General features: G+C 39.3%; 1 protein-coding gene across 6 annotated transcripts in view; it reads left to right on the top strand.

Annotated features, from left to right (window-relative positions):
- Positions 1 to 25,249, top strand: part of ADAM32 (ADAM metallopeptidase domain 32) — a 184,064-nt gene that overhangs the window by 76,774 nt on the left and 82,041 nt on the right. For all 6 annotated transcript variants that reach the window (XR_006604081.1, XM_045070969.1, XM_045070970.1 and 3 more), the window contains one exon: positions 8,439 to 8,575. Coding sequence is in view for 5 of the 6 variants with exons in the window: in XM_045070969.1 (XP_044926904.1) it covers positions 8,439 to 8,575 (137 nt within the window). In the remaining variant the exon portion in view is untranslated. The remainder of the gene's footprint in view (positions 1 to 8,438; positions 8,576 to 25,249) is intronic.

Here is a 25,249-nt window from a genome sequence, read left to right as displayed (position 1 = left end):
CCTTTGGATCACTACGTTAGTATCTTTAGGGTAAATACCCAGTAGTGCAATTGCTGGGTCATAGGGCAGTTCTATTTTCAACATTTTGAGGAACCTCCATTCTGTTTTCCAGAGTGGCTGCACCAGCTTGCATTCCCACCAACAGTGTAGGAGGGTTCCTCTTTCTCCGCATCCTCGCCAGCATCTGTCATTTCCTGACTTGTTGATTTTAGCCATTCTGACTGGTGTGAGGTGATATCTCATTGTGGTTTTGATTTGTATTTCCCTGATGCCGAGTGATATGGAGCACTTTTTCACGTGTCTGTTGGCCATCTGGATGTCTTCTTTGCAGAAATGTCTGTTCATGTCCTCTGCCCATTTCTTGATTGGATTTTTTGTTCTTTGGGTGTTGAGTTTGCTAAGTTCTTTATAGATTCTGGACACTAGTCCTTTATCTGATATGTTGTTTGCAAATATCTTCTCCCATTCTGTCAGTTGTCTTTTGATTTTGTTAACTGTTCCTTTGCTGTGCAAAAGCTTTTGATCTTGATGAAATCCCAATAGTTCATTTTTGCCCTTGCTTCCCTTGCCTTTGGTGTTGTTCCTAGGAAGATGTTGCTGCGGCTGAGGTTGAAGAGGTTGCTGCCTGTGTTCTCCTCAAGGATTTTGATGGATTCCTTTTGCACATTGAGGTCCTTCATCCATTTTGAGTCTATTTTCGTGTGTGGTGTAAGGAAATGGTCCAATTTCATTTTTCTGCATGTGGCAGTCCAATTTTCCCAATACCATTTATTGAAGAGGCTGTCTTTTTTCCATTGGACATTCTTTCCTGCTTTGTCGAAGATTAATTGACTGTAGAGTTGAGGGTCTATTTCTGGGCTCTCTATTCTGTTCCATTGATCTATGTGTCTGTTTTTGTGCCAGTACCATAATGTCTTGATGATGACAGCTTTGTAATAGAGCTTGAAGTCCGGAATTGTGATGCCACCAACTTTGGCTTTCTTTTTCAATATCCCTTTGGCTATTCGAGGTCTTTTCTGGTTGCATATAAATTTTAGGATTATTTGTTCCATTTCTTTGAAAAAGATGGATGGTACTTTGATAGGAATTGCATTAAATGTGTAGATTGCTTTAGGTAGCAAAGACATTTTCACAATATTTATTCTTCCAATCCAGGAGCATGGAACATTTTTCCATTTCTTTGTGTCTTCCTCAATTTCTTTCATGAGTACTTTATAGTTTTCTGAGTATAGATTCTGTGCCTCTTTGGTTAGGTTTATTCCTAGGTATCTTATGGTTTTGGGTGCAATTGTAAATGGGATTGACTCCTTAATTTCTCTTTCTTCTGTCTTGCTGTTGGTGTAGAGAAATGCAACTGATTTCTGTGCATTGATTTTATATCCTGACACTTTACTGAATTCCTGTACAAGTTCTAGCAGTTCTGGAGTGGAGTCTTTTGGGTTTTCCACATATAGTATCATATCATCTGCGAAGAGTGATAATTTGACTTCTTCTTTGCCGATTTGGATGCCTTTAATTTCCTTTTGTGTCTGATTGCTGAGGGTAGGACTTCTAGTACTATGTTGAATAGCAGTGGTGATAATGGACATCCCTGCCGTGTTCCTGACCTTAGTGGAAAAGCTTTCAGTTTTTCTCCATTGAGAATGATATTTGCGGTGGGTTTTTCATAGATGGCTTTGATGATATTGAGGTATGTGCCCTCTATCCCTACACTTTGAAGAGTTTTGATCAGGAAGGGATGCTGTACTTTGTCAAATGCTTTTTCAGCATCTACTGAGAGTATCATATGGTTCTTGTTCTTTCTTTTATTGATGTGTTGTATCACATTGATTGATTTGCGGATGTTGAACCAACCTTGCAGCCCTGGAATAAATCCCACTTGGTCGCGGTGAATAATCCTTTTAATGTACTGTTGAATCCTATTGGCTAGAATTTTGGTGAGTATTTTCGCATCTGTGTTCATCAAGGATATTGGTCTATAGCTCTCTTTTTTGATGGGATCCTTGTCTGGTTTTGGGATCAACGTGATGCTGGCCTCATAAAATGAGTTTGGAAGTTTTCCTTCCATTTCTATTTTTTGCAACAGTTTCAGGAGAATAGGAATTAGTTCTTCTTTAAATGTTTGGTAGAATTCCCCCGGGAAGCCGTCTGGCCCTGGGCTTTTGTTTGTTTGGAGATTTTTAATGACTGTTTCAATCTCCTTACTGGTTATGGGTCTGTTCAGGCTTTCTATTTCTTCCTGGTTCAGTTGTGGTAGTTTATATGTCTGTAGGAATGCATCCATATCTTCCAGATTGTCAAATTTGTTGGCGTAGAGTTGCTCATAGTATGTTCTTATAATAGTTTGTATTTCTTTGGTGTTAGTTGTGATCTCTCCTCTTTCATTCATGATTTTATTTATTTCGGTCCTTTCTCTTTTCTTTTTGATATGTCCGGCCAGGGGTTTATCAATTTTATTAATTCTTTCAAAGAATGAGCTCCTAGTTTCGTTGATTTGCTCTATTGTCTTTTTGGTTTCTATTTCATTGATTTCTGCTCTGATTTATGATTTCTCTACTCCTGCATGGCTTAGGGTTTCTTTCTTGTTCTTTCTCCAGCTCTTTTAGGTGTAGGGTTAGGTTGTGTACCTGAGACCTTTCTTGTTTCTTGAGAAAGGATTGTACCGCTATATATTTTCCCCTCAGGACTGCGTTTGTTGTGTCCCACAGATTTTGAACCATTGTATTTTCATTACCATTTGTTTCCATGATTTTTTTCAATTCTTTAATTTCCCGGTTGACCCATTCATTCTTTAGAAGGATGCTGTTTAGTCTCCATGTATTTGGGTTCTTTGCAAACTTCCTCTTAGGGTTGAGTTCTAGCTTCAGAGCATTGTGGTGTGAAAATATGCAGGGAATGATCCCAATCTTTTGATACTGATTGAGTCCTGATTTAGGACCGAGGATGTGATCTATTCTGGAGAATGTTCCATGTGCACTAGAGAAGAATGTGTATTCTGTTGCTTTGGGATGATATGTTCTGAATATATCTGTGATGTCCATCTTGTCCAGTGTGTCGTTTAAGGCCTTTATATCCTTGCTGATCTTTTGCTTGGATGGATCTGTCCATTTCAGTGAGGGGAGTGTTAAAGTCCCCTACTATTATTGTATTATTGTTGATGTGTTTCTTTGATTTTGTTATTAATTGGTTTATATAGTTGGCTGCTCCCACGTTGCGGGCATAGATATTTAAAATTGTTAGATCTTCTTGTTGGACAGACCCTTGAGTATGATATAGTGTCCTTCCTCATCTCTTATTATAGTCTTTGGCTTAAAATCTAATTGATCTGATATAAGGTTGCCACTCCTACTTTCTTCTGATGTCCATTAGCATGGTAAATGGTTTTCCACCCCCTCACTTTAAATCTGGAGGTGTCTTCGGGCTTAAAATGAGTTTCTTGGAGGCAACATATAGATGGGTTTTGTTTTTTTATCCATTCTGATACCCTGTGTCTTTTGACAGGGGCATTTAGCCCATTATCATTCAGGGTAACTATTGAGAGATATGAATTTAGTGCCATTGTATTGCCTGTAAGGTGACTTAATGTATATGGTCTCTGTTCCTTTCTGATCTACCACTTGTAGGCTCTCTCTTTGCTTAGAGGACCCCTTTCAATATTTCCTGTAGAGCTGGTTTGGTGTTTGCAAATTCTTTCAGTTTTTGTTTGTCCTGGAAGCTTTTAATCTCTCCTTCTATTTTCAATGATAGCCTAGCTGGATATAGTATTTTTGGCTGCATGTTTTTCTCATTTAGTGCTCTGAAAATATCATGCCAGCTCTTTCTGGCCTGCCAGGTCTCTGTGGATAAGTCTGCTGCCAATCTAATATTTTTACCATTGTACGTTACAGAGTTCTTTTCCCGGGCTGCTTTCAGGATTTTCTCTTTGTCACTGAGACTTGTAAATGTTACTATTAGGTGACGGGGTGTGGGCCTATTCTTATTGATTTTGAGGGGCGTTCTCTGAACCTCCTGAATTTTGATGCTCGTTCCCTTTGCCATATTGGGGAAATTCTCCCCAATAATTCTCTCCAGTATACCTTCTGCTCCCCTCTCTCTTCTTCTTCTGGAATCCCAATTATTCTAATGTTGTTTTGTCTTATGGTGTCACTTATCTCTCGAATTCTCCCCTCGTGGTCCAGGAGCTGTTTGTCCCTCTCTTGCTCAGCCTCTTTATTCTCTGTCATTTGGTCTTCTATATCACTAATTCTTTCTTCTGCCTCATTTATCCTAGCCGAGAGAGCCTCCATTTTTTATTGCACCTCATTAATAGTTTTTTTATTTCAACTTGGTTAGATTTTAGTTCTTTTATTTCTCCAGAAAGGGCTTTTATATCTCCCGAGAGGGTTTCTCTAATATCTTCCATGTCTTTTTCGAGCCCAGCTAGAACCTTGAGAATTGTCATTCTGAACTCTAGATCTGACATATTACTAATGTCTGTATTGATTAGGTCCCTAGCCTTCGGTTCTGCCTCTTGTTCTTTTTTTTGTCTTGAATTTTTCCGCCTTGTCATTTTGTCCAGATAAGAGTATATGAAGGAGCAAGTAAAATACTAAAAGGGTGGCAACAACCCCAGGAAAATATGCTTTAACCAAATTAGAAGAGATCCCAAATCGTGAGGTGGAGAAAGGGGAGAAAGGGGATAAAAAGAGGTTCAAAAAGGAAGATAGAAAAAAAAAGAAAAAAGAAAAGAAAAGAATTAAAAAAAAAAGAAAACAAATAAAGAAAAATATAAAAAAGAAAAAAATATATATTAGATAAACTAGTTAAAAAACATTAAAAAAGAAAAAGGTAGAAGTTAAAAAAAATTTTTACCAGAAGGCGAGAAAAAAATCAAAAAATGAAAAAGAAAAAAATTAAATTAACTGCAAGACTAAAAAAAATCACAGGGAAAAAGCCATGAGTTCCGTGCTTTGCTTTCTCCTCCTCTGGAAATCTGCTGCTCTCCTTGGTATTGAAACTGCACTCCTTGGTAGGTGAACTTGGTCTCGGCTGGATTTCTTGTTGATCTTCTGGGGGAGGGGCCTGTTGTAGTGATTTTCAAGTGTCTTTGCCCCAGCTGGAATTGCGCCGCCCTTAACAGGGGCCGGGGTGAGTAATCCGCTCGGGTTTGCTTTCAGGAGCTTTTGTTCCCTGAGCGCTTTCCGTAGAGTTCCGGAGGACGGTAATACAAATGGCGGCCTCCTGGTCTCTGGCCCGGAGGAGCCAAGAGCCCAGGACCCCACTCCTCAGTGCGCCCTCAGAGAACAGCGCCCAGTTACTCCCTTCTGCCTGACCTCCGGCCGCGCTCCAAGCTCACTGAGCCTGCAACCGGTTCAAGGTAACACCGAGCTGTGATCTTTTGTCGGCTCCGTCTCTGTAGCCGGCTTTCCCGTTCCAATTCCCGCAAGCTTGCGACACTCAGACACCCCCGATCCTTCTGTGACCCTGCGGGACCTGAGGTCACGCTGACCCTGCGTGGGCTTCGCCCCGGTTTAGCCTCTGGAGCAATGTCCCTCAGCGGAACAGACTTTTAAAAGTCCTGATTTTGTGCGCCGTTGCTCCGTCGCTTGCCGGGAGCCGGCCCCTCCCCCCCCGGGGTCTATCTTCCCGTCGCTTTGGATTCACTTCTCCGTCGGTCCTACCTTTCAGAAAGTGGTTGTTTTTCTGTTTCCAGAATTGCTGGTCTTCTTCCCTTCGATCTGCCGATTGATTTTCAGGTGTTTGCAATCTTTAGATAAGCTATCTAGCTGATCTCTGGCTAGCTGAAGTAGTCTCAGCCTGCTACTTCTCCGCCATCTTGACTCCTCCTCTATATTCTAGTTTTTATAATGGCTCTGTGGCACTTTTGTCCTCTCTGTATCCCAGAGTGTCCAGGACTGGTGTTGGCTAAGGGCCCTGAGTTGGGTAAGGGGGTAGGCTGGCTAAAGTGCCTGAATTTTGCTCCCATCTGTGCTATCAAGTCAACAGGATAATGTAAATAGTTGTGTCAGCCTCTCTGATTCCTCATCACTTGGTGGAGGGTCAGTTCCTTTGTATTCTTGTTTTCCTCTTAAATTCTGGCTTTCAAAATCGGATCTGCTCACAGTCCCTCAGTGCTATAGCCTCTAGCTTATAGAATCAGGGGTGGTGTTCCCGTCATTTTTGTGTCTCCTTATCTCCTTCATTTCTCTATGTGTTTCCTCTATCCTGTGTTGTCCAGAAGTTGTTTAATATGCCTTAGTTCTTTTTCAGGAGGAATTGCTCTATAGGTAGGAATATATTGCGTATGTTTTGGAAAAGATGAGTTCAGGGTCTTCCTAGGTTGCCATCTAGGAGCCTCCGTTGGTATATCTGCATTTGAGTAAGTGGTCTCCTCTTCCAGACTTTACTGATTTGCTTTTGCAGAGATAGTTCATTATCAGTCAGCGCAGTTTGGGTTTCAAGACATGACCACTGGTAATGCCCTGGGGAAGGTGAAGCATGCTCTCAGGGTCTATTTTTGGGTGAGTTTACTGCCTGAGTTCTGGGGTTGGGGATGGAATTGCTGCTAGCTGGTAACTGTTGGATAGGATGGCTGGCTTCATTCCCTTCCCAAGTAAGGGTGTGGGAGATGCTCAGCACTTGCCTGGGTTCATTCATCAGGCTTCCTAGATGGGTAGGACAGGTACTTACTCAGCAGGAGATGGACTATGATTTAGCTTCCCTGACATGGCAGGATAGCAGAATGTACCCCAAATCCTGTATGGCCCATTGTTTGGGGACACAAAATAGGCAATATCGTACACTGAATTCTTGGCTAGATAGGACAGTGGTTTTGTTCTGAAGATGGGGAAAGCCATGGGCTGTGCTCTTCATTCATGTATCACTATGGGGCTATGCAGTTTCCCATGTACACTGGTTAGGTTCTCTGGTCTAGGCTGGCTGAAGTCAGTATTTAGCAACAGGCAGGACTGCAGATTAGTTTCTCTGCAAAAGTAGAGAATGAGAATTAGATGGCTTGTTGGTCTTGACTCAAACTGACCTGTACCCTAAGTTCCACAGTCAAATGGCGCCATTGGCTTTGCCTTGTCGCTATTCACTGCTGCCTGTCATTCTCTCTGTTCAAGAGATGCTGAGCTACACAGCTATCCGAGGTACCAGCTAGGTTTTCTGTTCAGTTAGGGCCAAGAGCTACATTCAGCAGTCAATAAGACTGAAAATTAAATCCCATTCTTGGACAGAGCAGGAGAGTCTTTTCTAAGCAGCCTCTTAGGTATTTGCAGTTAAGCTTATGGTTGGGCAGGGCCAGGAGCTACATGCAGCCATGGAAGGGGTATGAATCATCTTCTCTGTCTGGGAAGAACTGACTTTAAGCCCAGGAAGGCTATCTGTGGTCTTAGGCTGACATGTACCCTAAGTTCCTGGCTGAAAGTTACCACTGGTTTTGCTCTGTGGACAATAGCTATTCCTACTGTACACTCCACTTGAATATTGCTGAGCTATGCAGCTTCTAGGTATTATGACCTGATTTCTGGTCAGGTGGCACCAGAAGGTGAACTCAACATTGGGAGGGTTATGATTGAACTCCCTACCTGGGTGGGGTTGGGGGACAGACCCAGCTTCAACGGCAAGGCTCTTTGATAACCTGAATCAGGAAGATCTACTGTTCAGTTGCTCGTTCACAGCTTTCCCTTTATATTTCTCATAATATGTAACCTCTAGTACTATTAACAATCCAGTTGAACCGTAAATTTTTACTAGAGCTTATCACCGGAGCAGTGAAGTGCCCTGATTTTCCTCACAACCTGTCCTTACCTGTTCTTTATTCGATGCCAGATTTGGTCATAACTGGAGAAATCATGATGTTATTGCTCATCATGAATTACCAGTATCACATTTCTCCTTGGCATGGAAGTTATCTCTGCACTTGTTAAATATGTGAGTGCTATTATACAAGAAAGCTACCTTGAGAGTCTTTCTGTTGTTTCTCCTGATGTGAGTTATGGAGTCATGGAGAATCCCATTAGGAAACTGATAGCACACTTGAACTGAGTAATCTGGTTTTGTGGCCATTTCATGTGCTGGGAAGCAGAATATCATGTGGACTATTCTAAATGTATATAAGAGCTATTTTAAGAAACTAGATAAATTGAAGATCATGGTCCATGTAGCCAAAAGATATAATGAAAAACAGCTCTTTTATATTGTTGTGATAGGTACTTAGGAATTATATTAGGTATTTTGTTGTTAAATCATGATCAATCTTGGCATAGACTCAATTTGCTTATTTCTCAATAAAATTTCATAAGAAGAACTTAGCTTTTCACCTGTTTAAAGAGCTGTATTTTCTATCCTTAAGTATTTGATAAAATAATAAATAAGTTCAAAATTAGAAAATTATCACTTTTTATCACCTTTGAATGATTTGTCTTTCATTTGAAATTTTGTTTTTGTTAATGTAGTACCCCAAGGAGATAACTTTGGAGGCATTTTCCATTATTGTTGCGCAGATGCTCGGACTAAGTCTGGGAATGTCATATGATGACACAAAGAAATGTCACTGTTCAGGAGCAATTTGCATAATGAATCCAGAAGCTATGTAAGTTTATTTAAAAGTAAGATTTATTGGTTATGTTTATCTTGTTTTAAATATTTGAAGCGAAAAATTTAGTGTTTAATTATAGCACCAATTAGCTGTAAATGGACCAAGTACTACAAAATATAAACCTGAAATTTTAAGTGTAAGAGAGTTGGAAAGAGATATACCATTAAGAACAAAGATAACAAACTTAATTGCAAAAATACATTAGCAAGGGAATGAGACTGTATTTTGTGAAATCTCATAGTGAGGATTGTTAAAAACATATCAGAATAGAGTGGCAGGATGGATAAAAAAACATGACCCATCCGTATGCCGCCTACAACAGAAAAAACACACACACAATCTGAAAGTGAAGGTTTGGAGAGAGAGATTATATGCAAATGGAAGCTAAAATAGTCTGGAGTAGCAACAGCTCTATCAGACAAAATAGACTTTTTTTTAAGACAACAAAAGTATTTATTGCAGGAAATGTCAGAACTTTGTTGAACTTCATTACAAATAATTTTTTTAAGTTTTATTTTTATTTTGATTTGTTTTTGTTGCATTAAAAATTTTTTTTTAGGTGGTTAACATACACTGCATACTGGTTTTTGGAGTGATTCATCACTTAGGTGCAGCACTCAGTGCTCATCATTCACAATTGTTCTCCTTAATACCAATCACCCATTTAACCCATCCTCCACTCATCTCACTCCATCAACCCTCAGTTTGTTCTCTATTGTTAAGAGTCTCTTACAGCTTGTTTCCCTCTCTCTCTTTTTTCTTTTCCCTATTCCCATATGTTCATCTGTTTTCTTTGTTAAATTCAACATATATGTGAGGTCAGAGGGTATTTGCTTTTCTCTGACTGTCTTATTTTACTTAGCATAATACACTCCAGCTACATCCAAGTGATTGCAAATGGCAAGATTACATTCTTTTTGTTGGATGAGTAATATTTCATTGTATATATACACATTCATTTCCTTTATCCATTCAACAGTTTATGGACATTTGGGCTTTCTCCATAGTTTGGCTATTGTTGATAATGCTGCTATAAATTTCGAGGTACATGTATCTTTTTGAATCACTATTTTTGTATCCTTTTGATAAATACCTAGAAATGGAATTGCTGGGACATAGAGTAGCTCTATTTTTAACATTTGGACAAAGGTCCATACTGTTCTCCAGAGTGGCTGTACCAGTTTGCATTCCCACCAGAAGGGTAAGAGGGTTCCCCTTTCTCTGCATCCTGGCCAACACCTGTGGTTTTAGCCATTCTGACAGGTTTGAGATGGTATCTCATAATGTTTTTTTTTTTTTTAAAGATTTTATTTATTTACTTGAGAGAGACAGTGAGAGAGAGCATGAATGAGGAGAAGATCAGAGAGAGAAGCAGACTCCCCATGGAGCTGGGAGTCCGATGCAGGACTCTATCCTGGGACTCCAGGATCATGACCTGAGCCGAAGGCAGTCGTCCAACCAACTGAGCCACCCAGGCATCCCTCTCATAATGGTTTTAATTTTTATTTTGATAATGATGAGTGGTGTTGAGCATTTTTTCATCTGTCTGTTAGCCATATGGATGTCTTTTTTGGAACAGTGTCAGTTCATGTCTTCTGCCCATTTCTTAGCTGGGTTATTTATTTTTTAGGTATTGACTTTGATAAGTAAAGTCTTTATACATTTTGAATACTAACCCTTTATCAGATATGTCATTTGCAAATATCTTCTCTCATTCCATATGTTATCTTTTAGTTTTGTTGATTGCTTGCTTTGCTGTGCAGAGGCTTTTTACTTGAAGTCCTGATAGTTCATTTTTTGTTTTGTTTCCCTTGCCTGTAGTGAATGTCTATTAAGAAGTTGCTATGGCCCAAGTCAAAGACATTTCTGCCTTCCTCTAGGATTTTCATGGTTTCCATTCTCACATTAAGGTCTTTAACCCATTTTGAATTTATTTTTGGGTATGGTGTAAGAAAGTAGTACAGTTTCATTCTTTTGCGTGTTGTTGTTCAGTTTTCCCAACGTCATTTGTTGAAGAGACTGTCTTTTTTCTATTGGATGTTCTTTCTTGCTTTGTTGAGGATTAGTTGACCATATAGTTTTGGGTCCACTTCTGGGTTCTCTATGGTGTTCCATTCATCTGTATGTCTATTTTTATGCCAGTACCATACTGTGCTGATGACTACAGCTTTGTAATATAGCTTGAAATCTGGAATCGTGATGCCTCCAGTTTTGTTTTCTTTTTCAGAACTGCTTTGGCTATTTGGGGTCTTTTGTAGTTCCATACAAATTTCAAGATTGTTTGTTCTATTTCTGTGAAAAATGCTGGTGGTATTTTGATAGCGATTGCATTAAATGTGTATATTGCTTTGGTTGGTATAGACATTTTAACAGTGTTTATTCTTCTAATCCAAGAGCATTGAATGTTTTTCCATTTCTTTGTGTCCTCCTCAATTTCTTTCGAAGTGTTTCTATAGTTTTGAGAGTAGGGATCTTTTGCTTCTTCTTTTTTAAAAAAGAGTTATTTATTTATTTATTTATTTATTTGAGAGAGAGAGAGAGGGAGAGAACACACATGTGGCGGGAGATGTAGAGGGAGAGAATCTTCAAGCACACACCTCCCCCCCACCACCACCCCATAAGCACAGAGCCCGACACAGGGCTGGGTCTAACAGCCTATAGGATCATGACTTGATCTATAGTCAAGAGTTGACTAACTTAACCAACTGAGCCACTTAGGTACCCCTAAGTGGATGCTTAACCAACTGAGCCACACAGGTACCCCTAGATCTTTTCCTTCTTTAGTTAGATTTATTCCTAGTTGTCTTACTGTTTTCAGTGTAACAGCAAATAGGATTGATCCTTTGATTTCTCTTTCTGCTCCTTCATTATTGATGTATAGAAATGCAACAGATTTCTGCACATTGATTTTATGTCCTGCAACTTTGCTGAATTCATGGATAGGTTCTGGTAATATTTTCATGGCATCCTTTGTGTTTTCTACATAGAGCACCATGTCATCTGTGAGGAGTGAAAGTTTGACTTCTTCCTTGCCAATTTGGATGGCTTTTTTTTCTTTTTGTTGTATGATTGCTGAGGCTAAGAATTTCAGTATATGTTAAATAATAATGGTGAGAGTAAACATCTTTGTCTTGTTCCTGGCCTCTCAGTTTTTCTCCATTGAGGAAAAAATTAACTGTTGGTTTTTCTTATATTGTGTTTATGATGTTGAGATATGTTCCATCTATCCCTGCTTTGTTGAGGGTTTTTATCATGAAAGGATTTTGTATTTTTTTCAAATGCCCTTTTTGCATCTATTGAGAGCATCATATGGTTCTTAACCTTTCTCTTATTAATGTAGTGTATCACACTGATTGATTTGTGGGTGTTAAACCACCCCTGCAGCCAAGGGAAAAAAAAATCTCATTTGGTTATGGTGAAAAATCCTTTAATGTAATGTTGAATTTGCTTTGTTAGTATTTTATTGAGAACCTATGCTTCTGTATTCATCAGGGTTATTGGACATTATTAATTCTCATTTTTAGTGGGCCTCTGTCTAGTTTTGGAATCAAGGTAATGCAGGCTTTGTAGAATGAGTTTGGAAGATTTCCTTCCATTTCAGTTTTTTGGAACAGTTTCAGAAGAGTAGGTATTAGCTCTTTACATGTCTAGTAGAATTCTCCTGGGAAACCATCTGGGTAGGACTTTGTTTGTTGGTAGATTTTTGATTACTGATTCAATTTCTTGGCTGGTTTTGGATCTGTTCAAATTTTTTATTTCTTCCTGGTTCAGTTTTGGTAGTTTGTAAGTTTCTATTAATTTGTCCATTGCTCTCAGGTTGCCCAGTTTGTTGGTATGTAATTTTTTTTAAAGTATTCTCTTATAATTATTTTTATTTCTGCAGTGTTGGCTGGGATATTTACTCTTCCATTCATGATTTTTAAAATTTGGGTCCTTTCTCTTTTCTGCTTCATAATTCTGGCTAGGGGTTTAGCAGTCTTGCTAATCTTTCAAAGAACCAGCTCTTGGTTTCATTGATCTACTATTCTACTGTTTTTCTGCTTTCTATATCATTGATTTCTGCTCTAATCTTTATTTTCCCTCTCCTCCTGGATTTAGGCTTTATTTTCCGTTTCTTTTTTGGCTCTTGTAGGTGTAAATTTACGTTGTGTATTTGACTTCTCTTGCTTCTTGAAAAAGGCCTGTATTACTATACTTCCCTCTGGACCAGCTTTGGTGCATCCCAAAGGTTTTAGACTGTCATGTTTTAATTTTCATTTGCTTCCATGTATTTGTTAAGTACTTCTTTAATTTTCTGGTTGACCCATTCATTCTTTGATTGGATGTTCTTTAACTTCCATGTATTTGTGGTCCTTCTACATTTTTTCTTGTGGTTGACTTCGAGTTTCATAGCACTGTGGTCTGAAAATATGCATAGTATGATCTCAGTCTTTTTGTACTTGTTGAGGGCTGAATTGTGACCCAGTATGTGATCTGTTCTGGAGAATGTTCCATGTACACTCAAAAAGAATGTGTATTCTACTGCTTTAGGATGAAATGCTCTGAATATATGTTAAGTCCATCTGGTTCAGTGAGTCATTTAAAGCTCTTATTTCCAATTACTGATCTGTCCATTGCTGTGAGTGAGGTGTTAAATTCCCCCAGTCATATCATATTATTATCAATGACTTTAAATTTGTTATTAATTGATTTATATAGCTGGCTGCTCCCGTGCCGGGGGCATATATATTTACAGTTGTTAGATTTTCTTGTTGGATATACCCTTTTATTATGATATAGTGTCCTTCTTCATAGTACAATATTTGGCTTAAAATCTAGTTTGTCTGATATAAGGATTGCCACTAGTGTGGCAGTATACCCTTTACCAAGTGTATTCCAGGAAGGAAAACAATTTCTCTCAGTGCATCTTGGAGATTCCTACACCACTTTGTGTGCTCTCTGGCCACCGTCCTCTTCCTCCCCAGAAGCACACGCCACAGTTTCAATCTGGCAAAAGTGTTGCATTTCCAAAACCTGAGAGATTGCGCTCCACACTGTTTGCAGAAAAACCTGCCACACTAGTTCCCTGGCTCCTTGGCCTCTGGTCCCTAGAAGTCTTCTTGTGTGAACCCAAGGCCGCACTCTCTCCCTTTCTCTCCCTGTGGAAAGAATTCCCTCCCCTCCTCAGCAGAGCACTTTTTCTCTCCCACAGTTCACTTCCACACACCTTGCAGCTGCCATGCTATCTCCCTCCAGCTGTTGAGATCCTTCTTCGAATCCTCCGATGGATTTCCTGGGTGTTCCAAGTGATCTGACATCAATACAGCTCTATTCAAGGGACAAGGAAAGTCAGGGTCCCCCTATTTCTCCACCATCTTAAATATTAACCTCTTCCTGGCTTTCTTTTGATGTCCATTAGCATGATGTATGATTTTCCAGCTCCCATTTTTAATCTGCTGGTGTCTAAAATGTGTCTCTTACAGGTAGCAAGCATATAGATGGATCTTGCTTTTTTTTTTTTTTTTTTTAAATACATTCTGATACCCTATGTTTTTTGACTGGAACATTTATTCCATTTGCATTCAGAGTGATTACTGAAAGATTTGAATTTTGTGCCATTGTGTTACCTATAGAGTTGATGTTTCTGGTGATGTTCTCTGGTCCTTTTTTGTCTTTGTTGCTTTGGTCTTTTTTTCCCTACTCCAAGGTCCCCCTTAATATTGCTTGCAGGGCTGGTTTAGTGGTCATGAACTCCTTTAGTTTTTGTTTTTCTGAGAAACTCTTTATCTCTCCTTCTATTTTGAATGACAGCCTAGCTGGATAAAGTATTCTTGGTTGCATATTTTTCCCATTCAGCACAGAGTATATCTTGCCAGTTTCTAGTTCAAACATCTTAATTATATCTGGATTCATATATCTGACCATGCGTGCTTCTTTCTGTTGTTTCTTTTGAGATGAATTTCTCCATCTTTTCATTTTGTCCAGAAAAGAAAAGTAGAAAAACAACAATGACAACAAAAGTAGATCCTGGGTGTGTCTTGGTCTGCTTGTTAAAAGAAGTCCCATCTAAAAGTAAATAAATAAACAAACAAGCAAACAAACAAAAAATATAAAATATAAATAAAAATTAAAAAGCAATTAAAAAGGAAAAATGAAAAACTAATAATACAAAATAAAAGTAAAAAGGAAGCTAGATCCTGTTTCCCTTAGAGCTGAAGCTTTGTAACACTCTAAGATCAGTAAACTTGGTGTGTGCAAGATGTTTGTTTGTGCTGGTCTTCTGGGGAGGGACCCTGTTGCCCTGTTTCTCAGGTGGACTTGCCCTAGTGGAGATGTGTCTCTAGGGGGCTAGGGGTGGGGGTGGTGGTGCAGGGCTCTGGCCTCCACTAGGTGGCTCTGTTTTGCTCCCAGAAGTCTTTCAGTGTTGATGGGCAGGATGAAAATGGCAGAGCCTCACCCCCTCAAACCCCGTCTTCTAGAACTAGTGCTGAGGGTTTATGCCTCCAACTCCCCAGGAAGCCCTCCAGAAGAATAATCATTCGTGTTCCCAGCTGCCTTCAGATCCCTGCCTTCACCTTACCTGTGTCTGAACTGTTTTATTTCTGGAGCGTGACTGGGTTTCAAAACTCCAAATTATAGGGACTCCCCTGGTGTGGACCTGCACTGATTCTGTGGGGGAAGGTCTCATTTCATGTTTTCTGTTTTTCAGCCTCTGCCAAGAAAGCAGCCCCATAACTGTGCAGCAATTCAGAGTTCATGGCAACGCAGAGCAGAGAGCCAGCACCTAGGCTAGCTGCCCTCAGCCGGAGTCCCCATTCCCATGCCTGAAAACAGTGCCGCACATACGTGTCACCTGTTCTCCTTGCGACCCAGGGAATCCTCAGACCACCTTGGCTACTCCTGGGCTTCTGCCCCTCTTTGCCACCTGAGCACCTTTAAGCCGGGGACAATCTTGGCAGTGGTGGATGTCTAATATTTCAGATTTTGTGCTCTGCTTCTTGTAATGCTTTGCAGTAGTGTCCCTAAGCAGGACTACCTCCCTTGTGAAGTACCCAAGTTATGTCTCTCCCGTATCAACTCTCTGCACCTCCTGTCTTCCAAAGGTGCTTGCTTTTCTATATGTAGACTTGTAGTTTTGTTCTCTCAGACTTCAGATTGATTTCTGGGTGTTCAGAATTTGATAATTATCCAGCTGTGTTTGAGGAATGAGGCAAGCTTAGGGTCTCCCTACTCTTCTGCCATCTTAACTCCTGCCACAGGTTTATATAGTGTTCTACATTTTTTATTTGTGAGAAAGTGTTGCAGGATTGCAGAGTTCTTGTCTCACAGAGTCAAAGAATGAATCTTGCAGACACAAAAGGGTGAAGTGAAGTGAAAGTTTATTGAGTGAAGGCGAGAGCAGAAAGGAAAGAAAAATCTCTCTAGGGTGAGAAGAGTCCCGAATGGGTTGCTGCTGAGGGCTTTTAGGGACAATCTTTTATTGAGAACTGACTGGGAAGCTTGTGGTCATGAGATTCTTGGTTTGTTCCCTTATCTTTTGCTCAGCTCTCTCAGCTGTCTGTCTGCACCTGCCAGGAATAGTTCCAGCGCCCAGTCAGGGAAATCAGGGGCCTCCTCTCTCTCCTGCCTAGACTTTCACCCCTTCCTTACTCCTGGAGCAGGACTGGTGGGCAGAAAGGGCTATACTGGGATTGTAAGGATTGACTGTGTACTTTTTAAATAGTGGGGGCTAGCGATGGCACAAATCTCCAAGGAATCTGGAAACAAGGCTTTCAGGACATTGAGGGGCCAGCTGATGTGAACATAAAGTTAATTTTTTTAAAAAAATTTTATTTTATTTTATTTTATTATTTTATTTTATTTTTTTTTAAAGATTTCATTTATTTATTTGACAGAGATCACAAGTAGGCAGAGAGGCAGGCAGAGAGAGAGGAAGAAGCAGGCTCCCTGCCGAGCAGAGAGCCCGATGCGGGACTCGATCTGAGGACCCTGAGATCATGACCTGAGCCGAAGGCAGCGGCTCAACCAACTGAGCCACCCAGGCGCCCCAAAATTTTATTTTTTTTAAAGATATTTGTTAGTGAGACAGGGAGAACAAGGGCACAAGCAGGCAGAGTAGGAGAGAGAAGCAGGCTCCCTGCCGAGCAGCAAGCTTGATGCAGGACTCGATCCCAGGACCCTGGGATCGTGACCTGAGCCAAAGACAGTGGCTTAACATACTGAGCCGCCCAGGTATCTCTTTATGGTTACTTTTATTTATTATTATTTTTTAAAATATTTTATTTATTTATTTGACAGACAGAGATCACAAGCAGGCAGAGAGACAGGCAGACAGAGAGCAGGAAGCTGGCTCCCTGCTGAGCAGAGAGCCTGATGTGGGGCTCAATGTGGGGCTCTATCCCAGGACTCTGAGATCATGACCTGAGCCGAAGGCAGCGGCTTAACCCACTGAGCCACCCAGGTGCCCCTATAAGGTTACTTTTAAACATTAAGGTACTAAGGCTGCCATGAGCTCCTTGAGGAAGGTCATGCTCTGCATATTTCAGGTATTCATCAGTGGGCTGCAAGCTGTAAGGAAGTTTTAAGTTACAGTTCTTTGCCTTTGTTTCCCACATCAAAGGGACTGTGCTAAGTATGACCGATTCATAGCTGAAGAACAATGAGAAGTCAGAGTGAAAGTGAGGCATTAATTTTTGAAAACATGCTCTTTCATAACTGCTCCAACTTTAACATACATGTTTACATACACATATGTATTATACTACAAATTAGATATAAATTAGCTTTATATAAAAATAATATATGTGTATACACATATATTTTTTAAAGACTTTATTTATTTATTTGACAGACAGAGATCACAAGTAGGCAGAGAGGCAGGCAGAGAGAGAGGGGCAGGGGAAGTAGGCTCCTTGCTGAGCAAAGATCCTGATGTGGGGCTTGATCCCAGGACCCTGGGATCATGACCTGAGCTGAAGGCAGAGGCTTTAACCTACTGAGCCACCCAGGAGCAGCCTGTTCTTCAATTTCTTAAAAAACTCTTGTGTATATGTATTACCTTACTTTTACAAAATTTTGTATTTCCACAATACATCTCATACATTATTTTAAGTAATTTTCAAGTAAGAAAGTATTATTTCCATTTAATGTGTCTTTTAAAGCCCCTGCTTAGTATTAGTAGTAAGCCTAAATGACTTTACATTGGATATACAGTTAATTAACGGCCAGACTTCAGTTGATGTCAATAATATCACCAATGATTCATTGGGCACTTAATAAAAGTCAGAAAGTTCAGTTAGGCACTTTACTTGTTTAATAGTATTTAATCTTCACAACAACCCTAGGAGGTGGATGGGTATTATTATCCCTGTTTTGTAGAAGAGAAAACTGAGACTTAGTTAAATTACTTTGCTTAAAACCTCTTAAGTCACAGTGTTGATACTAGTTAACAAGTTTATCTAACCCAAAGCTTTGTTATTTTCTGTACTCCACAATGACTTCATGTATAAGACAGTAAATATGTTAGAATTAAGTTGAATCACAAAGCAAGAGAACATTAGCATGCATTTGAACAGACTTAATTCTTATAATTCAGTGATCCTACTGGCATATTATTTAGATGCTTTAATTTACATCTGCTTTTTAAATGTGGGTTGCTTGTATCTTAAACTCTCACATTTAGGATAGTCTGCACACGCAAATGAATTCAAAGTTGAAAAGAAGAAAGGAGCATGGAAAATGGCAAGAGCTATGAATCTAGAAACCTAGAGAAAACTCCTGGCAAGGTTTGCTCTCCTGTCTGGTTCCATCATTTTACAAGGCAAAAATATTTAGAAGGAACAAGGAGTTATCAGTTATTCAATGAGATTGAATTATTTTATGAATATTGCTTTCTTTTCATTCCTTGCTAAGATCAGTTTCATTAAAATATGGAAGTTGATTGAAGAAGAGGAGATACCATTTTTCAGAATGGAATACATTGAGGGGAACATGGGCTTTAGAATTTTTCACTTGTTTGTTATATTTTCTCTTAGTTTCCTCATCTGAAAAATGAGATCATAATAGCTACATTGTATTTTATCCATTACTTGTGAGGATGTAAGTAATAAAGTTACATCTAAGTTATTTATCGCTGTCCTGTTACCTCTTATTTGAGGAGTAGGGAAAACATGAGCAATGAGAAAGGAATTTAGAGGAAAAAATGTAGAAGAGAGAAAGGCCTTGAAAGGAAAATGGGGTAGTGGGGAAGATAAATTTTTCTTTTTTCAAAATGCTGTCAAGTGCTAGCCTTTACCTCAAAAAAATGGTAGAGAGCATTTTCCATTTCCAAAGGGAAAGTACCATTACTTTTTTCTATCACTCAATTTCTTTGTCTCTGAACGTAGAACTTAGGCTAGTTATACATAGTTTCAATAAGCTTTTATAAATAATTTGGAAACAAAACTAACATAGTATTAGAATTCAAAATGTAAAATCTCAAAAAAACTAATAGAAAAAATCCTGCATAGTTGATTACAAGTAATCTTTGGGAACACATATTCTTAAGAACTGCTGTTTTGGGGAGCAAAAAGGTGAATAACTAGAGATTATATATAGTAGACCTAAAGTAGTTTCCAGGGCCAAAATTTTATATAATTTTCAATTAAAAATTTCCTCACTTTTCAATTTTAGTGATACTATTATCAAAATTTATGATTTATAGTAAAAACATTCATATTTAATAGTAAATATTTTATTATGTAATGTTCAAAGATGAATTTGAGGGTAAAAAAGTACCTGAATTTGAAATCTTTTTTTAAAAAATTTTTTATTTTTTATAAACATATATTTTTATCCCCAGGGGTACAGGTCTGTGAATCGCCAGGTTTACACACTTCACAGCACTCACCAAAGCACATACCCTCCCCAATGTCCATAACCACCCCCCTTCTCCCACCCCGCCCCCCAGCAACCCTCAGTTTGTTTTGTGAGATTAAGAGTCACTTATGGTTTGTCTCCCTCCCAATCCCATCTTGTTTCATTGATTCTTCTCCTACCCACTTAAGCCCCCATGTTGCATCACTACTTCCTCATATCAGGGAGATCATATGATAGTTGTCTTTCTCTGCTTGACTTACTTCGCTAAGCATGATACACTCTAGTTCCATCCATGTTGTCGCAAATGGCAAGATTTCATTTATTTTGATGGCTGCATAGTATTCCATTGTGTATATATACCACATCTTCTTGGTCCATTCATCTGTTGATGGACATCTAGGTTCTTTCCATAGTTTGGCTTTTGTGGACATTGCTGGTATAAACATTCGGATGAACATAGCCCATTGGATCACTACGTTAGTATCTTTAGGGTAAATACCCAGTAGTGCAATTGCTGGGTCATAGGGCAGTTCTATTTTCAACATTTTGAGGAACCTTCATGCTGTTTTCCAGAGTGGTTGCACCAGCTTGCATTCCCACCGACAGTGTAGGAGGGGTCCCCTTTCTCCGCATCCTCGCCAGCATCTGTCATTTCCTGACTTGTTGATTTTAGCCATTCTGACTGGTGTGAGGTGATATCTCATTGTGGTTTTGATTTGTATTTCCCTGATGCCGAGTGATATGGAGCACTTTTTCATGTGTCTGTTGGCCATCTGGATGTCTTCTTTGCAGAAATGTCTGTTCATGTCCTCTGCCCATTTCTTGATTGGATTTTTTGTTCTTTGGGTGTTGAGTTTGCTAAGTTCTTTATAGATTTTGGACACTAGTCCTTTATCTGGTATGTCGTTTGCAAATATCTTCTCCCATTCTGTCAGTTGTCTTTTGGTTTTGTTAACTGTTTCCTTTGCTGTGCAAAAGCTTTTGATCTTGATGAAATCCCAATAGTTCATTTTTTCCCTTGCTTCCCTTGCTTTGGCGATGTTCCTAGGAAGATGTTGCTGCAGCTGAGGTTGAAGAGGTTGCTGCCTGTGTTCTCCTCAAGGATTTTGATGGATTCCTTTCGCACATTGAGGTCCTTCATCCATTTTGAGTCTATTTTCGTGTGTGGTGTAAGGAAATGGTCCAATTTCATTTTTCTGCATGTGGCAGTCCAATTTTCCCAATACCATTTATTGAAGAGGCTGTCTTTTTTCCATTGGACATTCTTTCCTGCTTTGTCAAAGATTAGTTGACCATAGAGTTGGGGGTCTATTTCTGGCCTCTCTATTCTGTTCCATTGATCTATGTGTCTGTTTTTGTGCCAGTACCATGCTGTCTTGATGATGACAGCTTTGTAATAGAGCTTGAAGTCCGGAATTGTGATGCCACCAACTTTGGCTTTCTTTTTCAATATCCCTTTGGCTATTCGAGGTCTTTTCTGGTTCCATATAAATTTTAGGATTATTTGTTCCATTTCTTTGAAAAAGATGGATGGTACTTTGATAGGAATTGCATTAAATGTGTAGATTGCTTTAGGTAGCATAGACATTTTCACAATATTTATTCTTCCAATCCAGGAGCATGGAACATTTTTCCATTTCTTTGTGTCTTCCTCAATTTCTTTCATGAGTACTTTATAGTTTTCTGAGTATAGATTCTGTGCCTCTTTGGTTAGGTTTATTTCTAGGTATCTTATGGTTTTGGGTGCAATTGTAAATGGGATTGACTCCTTAATTTCTCTTTCTTCTGTCTTGCTGTTGGTGTAGAGAAATGCAACTGATTTCTGTGCATTGATTTTATATCCTGACACTTTACTGAATTCCTGTACAAGTTCTAGCAGTTCTGGAGTGGAGTCTTTTGGGTTTTCCACATATAGTATCATATCATCTGCGAAGAGTGATAATTTGACTTCCTCTTTGCCGATTTGGATGCCTTTAATTTCCTTTTGTTGTCATAAGATTATATATTATATATTATATAAGATTGCTGAGGGTAGGACCTCTAGTACTATGTTGAATAGCAGTGGTGGTAATGGACATCCCTGCCGTGTTCCTGACCTTAGCGGAAAAGCTTTCAGTTTTTCTCCATTGAGAATGATATTTGCGGTGGGTTTTTCATAGATGGCTTTGATGATATTGAGGTATGTGCCGTCCATCCCTACTTTTGAAGAGTTTTGATCAGGAAGGGATGCTGTACTTTGTCAAATGCTTTTTCAGCATCTACTGAGAGTATTATATGGTTCTTGTTCTTTCTTTTATTGATGTGTTGTATCACATTGATTGATTTGCGGATGTTGAACCAACCTTGCAGCCCTGGAATAAATCCCACTTGGTCGTGGTGAATAATCCTTTTAATATACTGTTGAATCCTATTGGCTAGAATTTTGGTGAGAATTTTCGCATCTGTGTTCATCGAGGATATTGGTCTATAGCTCTCTTTTTTGATGGGATCCTTGTCTGGTTTGGGGATCAAGGTGATGCTGGCCTCATAAAATGAGTTTGGAAGTTTTCCTTCCATTTCTACTTTTTGGAACAGTTTCAGGAGAATAGGAATTAGTTCTTCTTTAAATGTTTGGTAGAATTCCCCCGGGAAGCCGTCTGGCCCTGGACTTTTGTTTGTTTGGAGATTTTTAATGACTGCTTCAATCTCCTTACTGGTTATGGGTCTGTTCAGGCTTTCTATTTCTTCCTGGTTCAGTTGTGGTAGTTTATATGTCTGTAGGAATGCATCCATATCTTCCAGATTGTCAAATTTGTTGGCGTAGAGTTGCTCATAGTATGTTCTTATAATAGTTTGTATTTCTTTGGTGTTAGTTGTGATCTCTCCTCTTTCATTCATGATTTTATTTATTTCGGTCCTTTCTCTTTTCTTTTTGATATGTCCGGCCAGGGGTTTATCAATTTTATTAATTCTTTCAAAGAATGAGCTCCTAGTTTCGTTGATTTGCTCTATTGTCTTTTTGGTTTCTATTTCATTGATTTCTGCTCTGATTTATGATTTCTCTACTCCTGCATGGCTTAGGGTTTCTTTCTTGTTCTTTCTCCAGCTCTTTTAGGTGTAGGGTTAGGTTGTGTACCTGAGACCTTTCTTGTTTCTTGAGAAAGGATTGTACTGCTATTTATTTTCCTCTCAGGACTGCCTTTGTTTTGTCCCACAGATTTTGAACCGTTGTATTTTCATTACCATTTGTTTCCATGATTTTTTTCAATTCTTCTTTAATTTCCCGGTTGACCCATTCATTCTTTAGAAGGATGCTGTTTAGTCTCCGTGTATTTGGGTTCTTTGCAAACTTCCTCTTGTGGTTGAGTTCTAGCTTCAGAACACTGTGGTCTGAAAATATGCAGGGAATGATCCCAATCTTTTGATACCAGTTGAGTCCTGATTTAGGATGTGATCTATTCTGGAGAATGTTCCATGTGCACTAGAGAAGAATGTGTATTCTGTTGCTTTGGGATGAAATATTCTGAATATATCTGTGATGTCCATCTGGTCCAGTGTGTCGTTTAAGGCCTTTATATCCTTGCTGATCTTTTGCTTGGATGGATCTGTCCATTTCAGTGAGGGGAGTGTTAAAGTCCCCTACTATTATTGTATTATTGTTGATGTGTTTCTTTGATTTTGTTATTAATTGGTTTATATAGTTGGCTGCTCCCACGTTGCGGGCATAGATATTTAAAATTGTTAGATCTTCTTGTTGGACAGACCCTTTGAGTATGATATAGTGTCCTTCCTCATCTCTTATTATAGTCTTTGGCTTAAAATCTAATTGATCTGATATAAGGATTGCCACTCCTACTTTTTTCTGTTGTCCATTAGCATGGTAAATGGTTTTCCACCCCCTCACTTTAAATCTCGAGGTGTCTTCGGGCTTAAAATGAGTTTCTTGGAGGCAACATATAGATGGGTTTTGTTTTTTTATCCATTCTGATACCCTGTGTCTTTTGACAGGGGCATTTAGCCCATTATCATTCAGGGTAACTATTGAGAGATATGAATTTAGTGCCATTGTATTGCCTGTAAGGTGACTGTTACTGTATATTATCTCTGTTCCTTTCTGATCTACCACTTGTAGGCTCTCTCTTTGCTTAGAGGACCCCTTTCAATATTTCCTGTAGAGCTGGTTTGGTGTTTGCAAATTCTTTCAGTTTTTGTTTGTCCTGGAAGCTTTTAATCTCTCCTTCTATTTTCAATGATAGCCTAGCTGGATATAGTATTTTTGGCTGCATGTTTTTCTCATTTAGTGCTCTGAAAATATCATGCCAGCTCTTTCTGGCCTGCCAGGTCCCTGTGGATAAGTCAGCTGCCAATCTAATATTTTTACCATTGTACGTTACAGAGTTCTTTTCCCGGGCTGCTTTCAGGATTTTCTCTTTGTCACTGAGGCTTGTAAATTTTATTATTTGGTGACGGGGTGTGGGCCTATTCTTATTGATTTTGAGGGGCGTTCTCTGAACCTCCTGAATTTTGATGGCTTCCCTTTGCCATATTGGGGAAATTCTCCCCAATAATTCTCTCCAGTATACCTTCTGCTCCCCTCTCTCTTCTTCTTCTGGAATCCCAATTATTCTAATGTTGTTTTGTCTTATGGTGTCACTTATCTCTCGAATTCTCCCCTCGTGGTCCAGGAGCTGTTTGTCCCTCTTTTGCTCAGCTTCTTTATTCTCTGTCATTTGGTTTCTATATCACTAATTCTTTCTTCTGCCTCATTTATCCTAGCAGAGAGAGCCTCTATTTTTGATTGCACCTCATTAATAGCTTTTTTGATTTCAACTTGGTTAGATTTTAGTTTTTATTTCTCCAGAAAAGGCTTTTATATCTCCCGAGAGGGTTTCTCTAATATCTTCCATGCCTTTTTCGAGCCCGGCTAGAACCTTGAGAATTGTCATTCTGAATTCTAGATCTGACATATTACCAATGTCTGTATTGATTAGGTCCCTAGCCTTCAGTACTGCTCTTGTTCTTTTTTTTTTGGTGAATTTTTCCGCCTTGTCATTTTGTCCAGATAAGAGTATATGAAGGAGCAAGTAAAATACTAAAAGGTTGGTAACAACCCCAGGAAAATATGCTTTAACCAAATCAGAAGAGATCCCAAATCGTGAGTGGGGAGAAAGGGGATAAAAAGAGGTTCAAAAAGAAAGATAGGAAAAAAAAAAAGAAAAAAAGAGAAAAGAAAAGAATTAAAAAAAAGAAAATGAATAAAGAAAAATATAAGAAAGAAAAAATATATATTAGATAAACTAGTTAATAAAGGTAAAAAAGGGTAATAGTTAAAAAAAATTTTAGCAGAAGAAGAGAAGAAAATGAAAAAGAAACAAATTAAATTAACTGCAAGACTAAAAAAAATCACAGGGAGAAAGCCATGAGTTCCGTGCTTTGCTTTCTCCTCCTCTGGAATTCTGCTGCTCTCCTTGGTATTGAAACGGCACTCCTTGGTAGGTGAACTTGGTCTTGGCTGGATTTCTTGTTGATCTTCTGGGGGAGGGGCCTGGTGTAGTGATTCTCAAGTGTCTTTGCCCCAGGCGGAATTGCATCGCCCTTACCAGGAGCCGGGCTGAGTAATCCGCTCAGGTTTGCTTTCAGGAGCTTTTGTTCCCTGAGTGCTTTCCGTAGAGTTCTGGAGGACAGGAATACAAATGGCAGCCTCCTGGTCTCCGGCCCGGAGGAGCCGAGAGCCTGGTGCCCCACTCCTCAGTGCGCCCTCAGAGAACAGCGCCCCGTAACTCCCATCTGCCTGACCTTCGGCGGTGCTCTGAGCTCACCGAGCCTGCGACGGGTTCAAGTTAAGCCCGAGCT

The sequence above is a fragment of the Mustela putorius genome, unplaced genomic scaffold, assembly GCF_011764305.1.
Source record: "Mustela putorius furo isolate JIRA1106 unplaced genomic scaffold, ASM1176430v1.1 tig00003976_pilon_pilon_pilon, whole genome shotgun sequence".
Classification (NCBI taxonomy): domain Eukaryota; kingdom Metazoa; phylum Chordata; class Mammalia; order Carnivora; family Mustelidae; genus Mustela; species Mustela putorius.
Note: the sequence above shows the minus strand (reverse complement) of the source record. Positions and strands in the feature narration are given on the sequence as shown.